The sequence below is a fragment of the Squalius cephalus genome, assembly GCF_949319135.1.
Source record: "Squalius cephalus genome assembly, chromosome: 16".
Lineage (NCBI taxonomy): Eukaryota > Metazoa > Chordata > Actinopteri > Cypriniformes > Leuciscidae > Squalius > Squalius cephalus.
The window spans coordinates 2241931-2255495 of NC_137137.1; the positions used below are offsets into that span (position 1 = coordinate 2241931).

Genomic DNA, 13565 nt, shown 5'->3' on the forward strand with positions numbered 1-13565 from the left:
AGCAGAACTGTGTCCAACACTCATAATAAATCAGAATATTAGAGTGATTTCTAGACTGGATGTCACATGTGACACTGAAGAATAGAGTAATGATGCTGAAAATTCAGCTTTGCATCACAGGAATAAATTATTTTTTAAAGTATATTCAAATAGAAAACTATTATTTTAAGTTGTAATAATATTTCACAATATTACTGTTTTTTTCTGTATTTTTGATCAAATAAACGGAGCCTTGATAAGCATTAGAGACTTCTAACGTAATGTTTCCAAACTTTTGACCTGTACTGTCCATATGAGAGATGTGTGTGTGAAGACCACAATGATTGACAGGCGTCATTCCAGAACGGCTGAAAGACTCACCATCTTCAGCGAGTTCAGAGAGCAGTTTAGTGGTTAGAGTGAGAAATGACATTTTTCAGAAGCATATCAGAAAACAACAGTGAAGCGTGTCAGACTGATTGAGGCACAAACAGCGGCACCTTTGAGCGCGATGACTTTGCTGGCCGGGTTCATGATGGCGCTGTCGGCCGTGATGGGCCGGCGGATGGGGTTGGTCGGGTCGCTCAGGTCGATGATGATCACCTGGTTCTGCTCGCCCACCTTCTCTCGGATGCAGATGAAGCGATCCGACTCCATGGTCAGGCAGCTGAAGCTGATCCCGGCAGGACTCACTCCCAGAGACTGCAGCTGAGGGAGACACGGACACTCGCTCAATGCAATGCACGATATTGAAGAGAAGTGCGATATGCGATAACTCATTAAATAATGCGATATGCGATAACGCTTAAAGTGGGTAAAATAAACTTAAATTATCTTTTAAATATATTTAGGGTTTATTTAACAACAGAAACTGAATAATCAAATGTAAAAGTAAAACACTGCTCACTCAATGAATTAAATATATAGCCTACTGATTCTTATTAAAGCTACAAAAGTTATTCAGCTGAGAGCAGTGAGTGATTTTCTCTTCGTCTTTTGTTCATGACCGCAGTTATTGCAAACCGTTGCGATATGCATATCGCGATATATTTGCGATATTTCGATAATTTGTATAGCGCTTTTCACAATGCACATCATTCAAAGCAGCTTTACAGAAAGTGCATGAGTCCATATTACAATTTAGAGTGATGAACTAGCTAAACCCGATGCCATAACACAGGAGCTGATGAAAAGCTAATTATAATTATATAAAAATCATAAAAGATGACAAACTAAAAATGAATAAATACATTTAAAATAAAAACACAATAAAAAAGTGCAGTTAAAAAAAATTATATAATAAAATAATAAATATGATTAATAAAAAATAAAAAGCACTTAGGCCTACTAAGAATCGTTACTTTAAGATTAAATGAATACTTTTAAAATGAAACAAAACAATGTGTAACAACATAAATAAAAATAAAATAATAATAAAAATAAAAAAATAAAAAATAAAGCATAATAAAAAATTACAATAAAAAGCACGTACTAAAAACTTATTAATCATAAAAATGTAAGATTAAAATGAATACTTTTGAAATAAAACAAAATTATATAGAATATATATATATTATAAATTAATTGCTAAAACAATTGCTAAATGATGTAATCATAAAAATCCTGAAAAGAATAATCAAAATAAAACACTTACTAAAATGAATTAAATCATAATCAAATTAAAACGAATGATTTTAAAATAGTCAATCAAAATAAAACACTTACTAAAAATTTGTTAAATCATAATCTAATTAATATGAAAAATTTGAAAATAAAATAAACAAAATGAAAAAAAAAATTATATCATAAGAATGTAAAATAAAATAACTTAAAATAAAAAATGAAAAAAAATGTAAATCATAAAAATGTTAAATTGAAATGAATAATTATTAAATCAAAATAATTAAATCAAAAAATGAAAAAAAAAAAAATTTGTTTACCTGCATGTCATGTGACCATTAACCAACCCATACACATATCAACATGGTGTAAAATTATTGAAATATTAACTTGAAGTCACCCTGAGATTTTACATTTAGTCATTCCTGCAATAAAGCATCAAGCGATAAGCATCTCTAATGTTAAAGAGTTAGTTCACCCAATACATTTAAATTATGTCATCATTTATTCACCCTCAAGTGAAGAATATGGGTCATGGGTAGCATTGTCCCCACTGACTTACATAGTATGGAAAACAGAAATACTACGGAAGTCAATTGTTTGGATACCCATTCAAAGTATCTTCTTTTGTGTTCAGCAGAAGACAGAAACTCAGAAATATTTTGGGTGAACAATCCCTTTAATCAAGAGTGTCCGTCCTGACTGTCAATAGTGTCGAGATTCAAGACATTCTCTTTGCTATTTTCCTCTTGGTGAAATCTCACAGGTCCAAACTCTCAGTACAGCTATATCTTCCACATTAAACATGTTCTGATGAGATCCAGGCCGAGGAAACATCACAAGTGTTTGTGTAATATGGAGGGGTGAAGCTCCACATTCTTCAGGGGTCAGAAGTCTCTCTCTGGGGTCGAAAGTGATTCACTGCTGAGAAACACAGGCGTAACGCAAACCTGCTGTCTGTCTTACTGGAACACACTGCTGACGCAAGGACCTGGAGATACTGTATAGCAGCCTACAGCCAACACACACACACACACACACACACACACAAACACATACACTGAGTCAGAGAAAACAGAGCCACAATTCTTCCCTCCCTTTTCTTGTCTCAGCATTACTGACTCAAACACACACACACACACACACACACACACACACACACACACACACACACACACAGACACAGACACACACACACCCACACACATTAGTGCTCTAATTAACATCTTTGACTTCACAAAATCTCTGTTATCTTCGTGTCTCTCTTCTGGATAGGATCCTGATATCGTTTTAAAATCCAGCTTTTAATGTTGTGTCTATGTGGTGTTTTTAATACGCTTTAAGACAAAGCATGTGTAAGTTCATAAGTCGACAGCATTGCTGAGTATTTCCTCCTTAAAACTGCAGTGAACCAAAGACAGTCTCAAAAACACACTTTGAAATCGCTGGTGTTTCTGACGTCACAAACTACCTTGTAACCAATCAGATCAACATGTGATCGTTAACCAGTGGATCTCTGAGCTGAGTGAGTGAGTGGAGGCGGGGCTCATTTGCATATTCATAGAACCGCGAATACGAAATGAGGCAAGGGTGTCGAGTTACATTCAAGATATTTTAAGGCATGACGAAAAGAAGAAAAAAAATGTAATTTTGGTAATCAAAGATGAGTTTTAAGGGAAGACATTAAATTAAATAAATTAAATACACTGTTTTTGCTGCAACAACCAACACACATCATTTGTTTACGTACAGGCCAAAACATACTTCCAAGTAAAGTGCACTACGGTCCGCTTGAGATATGTAAATTTCTGTCCGTTTCAAATTCATTCCAAACACACCTAATCTGATGAGTATCAGGAAACCAGGTGCTTTAGAAACGTTAGGTAAAGACTCATTTGAATAAAGCTGCCTGCAATTTACAAACTGTCTGGAGCTTCATACTTAATATAGAAATATATGATGAACATACTCGAAAACTCACAGAGTCAACATTACCAACAGCACTGAACCTCTACGGATATTAGTCCAGTCATTTTATGAAAAAAGGTTGAACAAATTGCAACAGAAGCAAACTCAACTGATTTTGTATCCTCAATATGTCCTGAGTAAGGGGAAAAAAAGCCCTGAAGAATCCCATTAGGGTAAAGTTTAGAAAAAGACTCAAATATTCATACGCCTATTCATTCTTTCTCACGTGAATAGGGTAAATATTTTAACCTTTAGATATCACCATGAAAATTAGTGAGTTGATTACTTACATCAAGACAAACAAAAAATGTATTACAAGTTTTTTTAAATTGTTTGTTAACATGGACAAACGGTGCATAATCTAATTACAGATATGCTAATTTGCATAAATACCACAACAGATCTAAACATTGGGAATAGCCAGGAGAAAATGTCTTGTTGAATATTGTTGACAGATAACAGTAAAATACTTAATGTTAAGGTCTGAATGGAACCCATTTAGGCTACCCATGAACATTAATACATAGAGGCAGGAAGAAGTACTTTAGAAACCAGCCTTTATTAGTTATTATTATTATTATTGCAGAGTAATATTTGTTTCTGGGGATTCACTTTTTATTTTACCTACCTTTTGTCTTCTGCATTCTCCTTACCATTGTCTCCTGTTCTTCTCTCAGACTCGTCCCCCAGAAACAGTCCCACGGGCCCAGCCCCAAACCCCATCTCTGCAATAATAATAATGAATAAAGGCCGGCTATACCCAATGTTTAGATCTGTTGTGGTATTTATGCAAATTAACACATACGTAATTAGATTATGCACCGTTTGTCCATGTTAACAAACAATTAAAAAAACTTGTAATACATTTTTTGTTTGTCTTGGTGTAAGTAATCAACTCAGTAATTTTCATGGTGATATCTAAAGGTTAAAATATTTGCCCTATTCACGTGAGAAAAAGAATGAATATGCGTATGAAGAGGATATATTTGGGTCTTTTTTGAAAATTTCCCCTAATGGGATTCTTCTGGGCTTTTTTTTTTTTCCTTACTCAGGACATATTGAGGATACAAAATCAGTTGAGTTTGCTTCTGTTGCAATTTGTTCAAGGTTGACCCCCATTGGCTTAAAATGACTGGACTAATTGGCAATTGGTTATTGCCAACCTAAAGCTAAAACCACAGACATTTTTTGGGAATATTCATCGATTCAGTGTGCTTGGTTTGCTAAACTTGTGACGTTACACAAACATAGAGAAGCCTATTGAACAGCAATTTCACTTTGTAAGAGGAAAATCAGCCAAATCAGGCTTTAAATCTAACATGTGTAAGCGAAGGGATAGGCTTTCGTTATTGTAGATAGCATTAGCCTTGTATGAAAAGCAATGCATTCATGAGATGCCCTCAATAAAGTCCCACAGGACACTAGGGATGTAGTGAGGCAGAAAGATCCATATGTCCACACACACACACACACACACACACACACACACACACACACGCACACACATCTTAATAAGGAGTTAAACTCATTTCCTGATGGGCTCGTCTACGATGACGCTTCTGACTGGCCGTCTTTCGTCTCCCAGCATTGAGATAAAGCAGACTCTCTCTGTCTCGGTCTCTTCCGCCTGCTGATCTGTTACTGCAAGACATCTACATTCATGCATTTGGCAAATGCTCTTATGCAAAACTAAACATTTTATCAGCATGTGCTTCCCTGGAAAGTCATGTGAAAAAGAAAGTACACCTTCTTTGAATTCTATGGTTTTACATATCAGGACATAATAAAAGAAAATCATCTGGTCATTAGCAGGTCTTAAAATGAGGTAAATACAACCTTAGATGAAAAACAACATATGACATATAACACATTATTTGTTTGACATTAAATGAAGAAGCCATATGTGACAAAAAACTAAGTACACCTTAGCGTGGTTCTATGAATATGCAAATGAGCCCCGCCTCCACTCACTCACTCAGCTCAGAGATCCACTGGTTGACGATCACACGTTGATCTGATTGGTTACAAGGTAGTTTGTGACGTCAGAAACACCAGCGATTTCAAAGTGTGTTTTTGAGACTGTCTTTGGTTCACTGCAGTTTTAAGGAGGAAATACTCAGCAATGGTGTCGACTTATGAACTTACACATGGTTTGTCTTAAAGCATATTAAAAACACCACATAGACACATAAACAACATTAAACGCTGGATTTTCACCACAGGAGGACTTTAACAGAGCTGTGAATAAAAAAAAGTGGACGTCCCAGCAAAGATCAGACCGTGCATTGCTCAAAGAAATCGCAAAACACCCAAAAACTACAATTCAGACTCTACAGGCCTAACATGTTAAAGTGCATGACAGTACAATTAGAAAAAGTCTGAACAAGTATGTCCTGTTTGGAAAGGTTGCCAGGAGAAAGACTCTTCGCTCTAAAAAGAACATGCTTAGGTTTGCAAAGTTGCATCTGGACAAACCACAAGACTTCTGGAACAATGTCCTGTGGACAGACGAGACCAAAGTGAAGATGTTTGGCCATAATGCACAGAAAACCAAACACAGCATCTCAGCACAAACACCTCATACCAGCTGTCCATCACGCCAATGCAGGGCTGAGGATTCCTGGCTTGTTTTGCAGCCACATGACCTGGACATCTTCAGTAATTGAGTCGACCATGAAGTCAAATTGAGTCAAATGTGAGTCCGCCTGTCTGACAGCTAAAGCCGGAGGATGCACACTGCGATTTATATTAGTCCTTTACGATTGGTGCTGATCAGGCTGTACGAACATGATCATTGCTGTAAGCCATGTCACTCTGTAAGATCTCAGAAATGTCAGACGAGTGTCAAGACGTGTTAAAAACGGACGCACACAAGAACTTGTCCGGAGTTTTATATCATCAATCAATGACTCGTTCTATGACGGTGAGCAGCGTTACACGCGGGATTGATGTGATGCTACAAAGAAATCTCTAATGTTAATTTTGGGCACGGCTTATCTTGAAAAACTAAGACAATTTGAGGTTTGTCTGAGGAGAATCACTGTCGGACTGGGAGGCAAATCTTCTGACACTGCTAGAAATTGTCGGAAGTAAAGTTTGATATCGACGGTCATTAATAATCGGCTGTCAGTGAACATGTCAAACTAACGATCAAAGACTCCAGGTTTTAGCCTAGGATCAGAGGAATCTTTTAGGATTTGCAAATTGTCTCAGACGGCAAAATCGTGGCCAAAATCGCTAGGGCTGGTCCGAATACCATTTTTTGAGCTTCGAAGCTTCGGAGAGAGGGGCTGAACATATTCTTCTCTCTATTAAAGGCAGGAATCTCTATATGTCTGTCTGCCCGTTTGCATTATTATTATTATTTCGAGAACCATTCATCCAATCGACTTCACACGGGAGTGTCGCATTTGGTGCAATATAAATGGACAGGAGACGCGACACATTCAGAATTTAAACTTTTAGTAAACTACAGAACAGCGCGAGCGGGAAGCGGCGCCTCACGCGGGCAGGGCTTATATTCTCCGAAAACGGACACTGCACTAGTGATATAAAACGCACACACACAGGTCTGTTAAATTAAGCAATACTTTTAAGGTAGTCTAATATTTTTCTGACTAACAAATTACTGACACAGTAAAGGGTAGATTTAAATGAAAAGAAAACGAAATTTAAATAAAGAAAAACGAAATTTAAATAAAGAAAAAAGAAATTAAGTTAAATTAAAAACAAAATTAATTTAGATTGATAATAACGGGTAAAAAGGCTAATACATTTTGTTTCTATTATTCTATTTTCCACGATGTCAAAGCAACGCAGCTTAACCCAAAACACAAGCTCAGGCATGCACTTCGGTCCATACAAACTCCGCTATTCTGCGCTCTAGCCAGAGAACACTCTCCATTGCTGGAACACTTATAGGCGTCGGTTCTATTTCTAGCATGCACCTTTTTTCCGCGTGGCTCGAGCCGCGCCTGAGACGCGTGTCTCACGCAGGCAGTGTGCAAACTCCAACCTGTTAACATGGAGCCAAAAACAGACACGCCACGCAGCCAGTGTGTCGCCGGCCTTATTCAAGCGCGAATGAGAACCGTTTCGCGGGGGATCCCAGGTGTGCAAAAAAAAACAAAACAAAAACGAATATTCGAATGTCAAATTTGGAAATCGAATACCAACCCACCGAACGATTATTCGAATATTCGGGTCCAGCCCTAGAAATCGCACAGTGTGCGCCCGGCTTAAAGCTTGTCTGATATTGAGTCATGCAACAGGGCAATGATCACAAGCACAGCAGCAAATATACAACAGAACGGCTGAAAAAACAAAATAATCAAGGTTGCACCGGCTCAGTCGAAGTCCAGACATCAACCCGACCGTGGCGAGACCTTCAGAGAGCTGTGCAGAAACAGATGCTCGCAAACATTAATGAACTGAAGAACAGAACAGCGGGCCAAAACTCCTCCAGAACGATGCGAGAGACCGATACTCTCATACAGAAAACCATTACGCTTCTACAAGCTATTGAATCATACTTAGTTTTTCACACATGGCTTCATTTTGGCCTAGTTTTTGTTAAATAAATAATGGCATGTTGTAATATGTCATGTGTTGTTCATCTGAGGTTGTATTTACCTACGTTTAAGACCTGCTATTTTATTATTTATTATGTCCTGATATGTAAAACAATACAATTCAAAGAAGGTGTAATTTCTTTTTCACATGACTTATTGTATATTTTATCAACTGATATTAAAGGGATAGTTCGCCCAAAAATGATATTTAACCCATGATTTACTCACCCTCAAGCCGTTCGAGATGCATATGTCAATCTTTTTTCAGACAAACACATTTTCAGTTATTTTTAATGTGAAGCTATGGGGTCCACCTCCTTCAAGTCCCAAAATGTGCATGCATCCTTCACAAAAGTAATCCATCCGGCTCCAGGGGGATAAACGAAGGCCTTCTGAGGGTAATCCGTGCGGTTTTGTCGTAAAAATATACATATTTAAAACTTTATAAATGAAAATAACTGGCTTCTGGTAGCGGTCGACGGTACTTTTGTGAAGGATGCATGCACATTTTGGGACTTGAAGGAGGTGGACCCCATAGCTTCACATTATAACCACTGAAAGATCTAAGACATTTTCTAAAATAACTGAAAATGTGTTCGTCTGAAAAAAGATTGACATATGCATCTCGAACGGCTTGAGGGTGAGTAAATCATGGGTTAAATATCATTTTTGGCCGAACTATCCCTTTAAAGACTTAATTTTCTGCTCAAAACACAATCATGCAAGTAATGAGTTTAAATAAAGATATTTAGATCACTGCTAGACTTTAGTTTGAGTGTGTTTGTGTCATAAACTAGTCCTTTGTGTCAGTTTGTGCTGGTGATAAACATGTTTCCTCTTCCTGCTCATAACTTCATTAGCAGAGTCTCTATTGGGTTACAGCTTTACATCAGCGCCAGCGGCCAATCAGAAGACAGAGCAAAATGACACTGCAAAAAGAAAAAGCTAGAACATGAGCAGGACAAGATATAGTAGGGGAAAAGGTCATTTAAATAAAATTTGCGCACAATTTAAATGATATTGATTTTAAGATCAATAAGATGAGATTTGAAAGACTAGTGAAGCTTGTTTATATCGGTCTGTTGTTTTTCAGTTTAACATTATTTATAAGACATGAGCTGAATGAACTGTGTCTATTTATAAAAGAGCAGACACACACACACACACACACACACACACATTTATACATTCCCATTCAGGATCAAACTGTAACAATCCAATCCAGCACTGAATGAACTCAAACACTCATTCAAGACATAAAGCCGAGCTGCTAGAGGCCTAAAGTCCTGCCGGCTGCAGATTCTTGGCATTCTTTCACCAAACTGCACCGGCTGAGCGTTCGACACCGGAATGAGGAGAGAGAGAGAGAGAGAGAGAGAGAGAAATCAAAAGAAACCATGGAGGGACTGGGACTGGATCTCAAGAGACACGCTATAAAATTCCACAAATTACAACAAAATATCATCTCAAATCCCAGAGACTGCAGCATCTGGATTCAATCGGCAGGAGAGTGAATTCCAGATGTGTTTGAGGGATTCCAAGGCATTCTGTGAACGGCAAAGAAAACACAGCCCGTGGAAAGGTGAGGCCGGGACGATCCGCGAGACGCTCACACGTCTCTGTCATGGAGAATATTTTCAAAGCCGTGTAGAATGAAACTTCATTAGGGTTTGGCAACTGTGCTGAGGCTGTATGAACACAAAAATAACACTGTCCAATAGTTTCCAATGGATCCCGTCACGGAATAATACACACATTTCAGTGCAGGAGACGAGAAGAGCGAGTGAAGGAAAGTCTTTAACTTGAAAATCCTGCACTCTTAAAAAAAAAGGTTCTTTACTGGCATTGATGGTTCCATGAAGAACCTTTAACCTCCATTCCACAAAAGATTCTTTATAAGATTTGTTGGTAACACTTTATTTTAGTGTCCTTGTTACATATGTTACATGTACTGTAGTAATAACAGTAAATTATGCATAATTACATGCAACTAACCCTAAACCAAACCCTAATCCTACCCTAATCCTATAGTAAGTACATGCAGTTGCTTAATATTACTTAAATATATAATTACACTGTAACATTGACACCTTAAAATAAAGTGTAACCCTTTATTTTAAGGTGTCAATGTTACAGTGTAATTATATATTTAAGTAATATTAAGCAACTGCATGTACTTACTATAGAGTTAGGAATAGGGTTGAGGGTTAGTTGCATGTAATTATGCATAATTTACTGTTATTGCTATAGTAAGTACATGTAACACGTGTAACAATGACACTGTAAAATAAAGTGTTACCAATTTTTTTAAATGTTCATCACACTAAGAAAGAAAATGGTTCTTTTCAAAACTGATCACTGAACAGTTCTCTGAGGAACCAAAAATGTTTCTATTGCAACGCTGCAAACAACCTGTATTTTTAAGAGAAAGATGAATCACTGTCTCTTGACCACAAAACAATAATCCTGCCATTCCTATCTTTTCACACTCAAGTGGGAAACTAACACCTGACATAACTAATATATATATATACACAACCAACTTTATCTGCATACATACATTACATAAAGAACACTCACGTAAAGCAATATTTACTATATAGCAAATCTCAACTTGATTGCTTCTAACATTTCAAAATGCAATAATATCACACAGCTCTAATCTGCTAAATGCAACTATTCATGAAGATTTTAAGATAAACACACACACACACACTCACACAAACACACACACACACTCACACAAACACACACATACATATTAAAATATTATCAACATTAACATCGTGATTTTCTGTATATCTGCTTTGAAACTGTGCATTGTGAAAAGCACGGTAACACTTTATTTTACAGTGTCATCGTTACATAATGTTACATGTAGTTCATTAAGCATAATTACATGCAACTAACCCTAAACCAAATCAAACCCTAATCCTCCTAACTCTATAGTAAGTACATATAGTTAACCCAATATTACTCAGTACTTAAATGTATAATTACACTGTAATAAATGACACCTTAAAATAAAGTGTAACCAAAAGCACTATATAGCACTATATACATTGTTAAAAGCGCTATATAAATGAAGATGACTATATAAATATATTTGAAACGTGGATATCTTTCACAGCAGAGAACTGATTATCATCATAAATCACTATTATTGCTGATGATACTGTAGGGTTAAGGCTGGAATAACAGATTTTTGCCTTGATTTGCACAACGAAATAGCACTTTGCAACACTTTTAAACAGCACTGTGATGTTCCGGTCCTCTCCGGAGTGTTTTAACACCGCACATGACAGCACTGTGCTGAATGTAGCATCTGTGAGGAAGGAATAGCGCATGACGGTGCAACACAGTTTCAGTACATCTGACTAATGCAGTATAGAGGAAAAAGAGACACAGACAGTGTTAATACGTCAGCATTAAAAGCTCACTGAAATCTGTATTGGGAAATGAGCAACTTAATAGTCAGATTCAACACTGACAACAACCCACAATCAGCTTCCACCGACAACAACTTTCAGAAACTGTGAAATGATATAAACAACTGTGTAATTTCAGTGCCTTGTCTTTTATAAAGCGAGACCTGGTTTCTATAAAGAGATATTAACAGTATTTCACTGTGCATACTGTACCTGCACTGACAAACATTACATTGTGAGGCGTCATCCTAACATTATTATTGAGTTTCATCATCTATAAAACTCGCTGCAGTGACCCGCTTGTTTCACTACAGTAAGATATTATTTCGCATGCCATGAAACAACTGCAACTTTGTCACTGTGGCAATTTCCATCATGCAACTATTTCACTGGCATAAAATGTCAAGCATTTTTGTACATGCTGTGTGATGATCTGAAACATTTCTAATTTGTGTATAATGATGAGTTCATATTACTGTACATGTAATATTATATGTAATGATACTTAATGTTAGCAATAATACTTTAAACACTGTTGGGCTATTGAAGTGGAATGCAAGGCAGCAAAAATGTGATCAAATGCGGAAAACCTTTAAAGTAATATTGATCTGTCACAGCAGCTTGTGCATATTTAGCAATACAATTTTTTCTACTTAATAAAATACATGATGTAACTACATTATTTTAAATGTTGGGCAAGTGCAAGTGTGTAACATTTCATCATTGCAATTTCAGGTATGCAAAGGAAGAAAAAAAAAGCATTCCATGATCTTAACTGTATTCATTCAAATGTCATGCAACTCTGTAACAAATTCGAACACGTCATGCAACGATGTTACAATGTACCGGTTCGTTGCCCCCATTCTTTTACACGTCAGGCTACAATGTAACATGTAACGCAACTCCATATTCTTTTAAATGTCACATATGTATCAAGTATGTAACTTGTGCGTGCATGAGCGCAGCGCGCGGGCGAGGCCGCTGATACATAGTTGCGTGTTTACAGTTTGACGGCTCGCGACGCGTCGAGCGGAAACACACGAATGTTGCGTGTGTTTGTGCGGTTTTACCTGCAGATGCTCCTGAAAGCGGATGGGTAAAATCTGCGCCATTCTCCAGGACCAACACTGAGAGGACAGGAGGAAGAGGAGGAAGAGGAGGAGGAGGAGGCGCAGATAAAGAGTTGTGTTTGTGTTCTGTTCCTCCTAGTTGTGTGTCCCGTTAGACACGGATATTCCGCGAATGCTCGTGAATCTCTTCTTTCTTCGGCCGGTCAGATTCACTCCAGGCAACTTCTCTGAGCGCTGCTGGACTCCTCCGCGTGAGAAAGTAGACCCGCGCGCACTGATACGAGCTGAATGAGGGAAAAACTCCAGCGCTGCGGCGCAGATGCTGTAAACACTCTCTCACAGACGCTGAGTGAGGGATATAGCAGTGAAACACAGGAGTTTTACAGATGAAGGGACTGTGAAGGGGTTTCGTGTACCCCTCCGCTCGAGACAAACATGTGACAGCAGGAACTCCCCCCCCACCACCCCCTAAAAATACTGGGGTCTATTTCTGCACACTCACTCAGAGCAGGAACAACAGCAACACACAGGGCATTAACCTAGTGTTATTTTAGTATCATTCATATAGTATTCGTTAACAATTTTATAAATACAAATTTTTATATTTTCAATTTTCAATATATTTTTCAATGTCAGCTTTATTAGTTTTTTTTATATGTTTCGTTTTTTTATTGTTTTTTATTTCCATTTTTATTTTAATTTTAAGTAATTTAAGTACTTCAACTTAAACTAAAACCATAAAATATTCTAAAAAATATTAAAAGAACTATAAAAGTATAGCTGAAATATTTACTGAAAGTATAACTGAAAGTTTTTTTTATATTTTACACATTACAGAGTAATGTTAATTAACTACATTTACTAAATATAGGGTTAGGGTTACACTTTATTTTAAGGTGTCATTGTTACAGTGTAATTATATATTTAAG

General features: G+C 37.1%; 1 protein-coding gene across 3 annotated transcripts in view; it reads right to left on the reverse strand.

Annotated features, from left to right (window-relative positions):
• The window catches only part of cltcl1 (clathrin, heavy chain-like 1), a 58139-nt gene extending 45067 nt beyond the window's left edge, over positions 1 to 13072 (reverse strand). For all 3 annotated transcript variants that reach the window (XM_079896516.1, XM_079896517.1, XM_079896515.1), the window contains exons 1-2: positions 12637 to 13072; positions 480 to 687 (exon numbers count right to left, since the gene is read on the reverse strand). In XM_079896516.1, the coding sequence (XP_079752642.1) occupies positions 480 to 687; positions 12637 to 12678 (250 nt within the window). In that variant the 5' untranslated portion in view covers positions 12679 to 13072. The remainder of the gene's footprint in view (positions 1 to 479; positions 688 to 12636) is intronic.
• Positions 13073 to 13565: the final 493 nt, after the last annotated feature.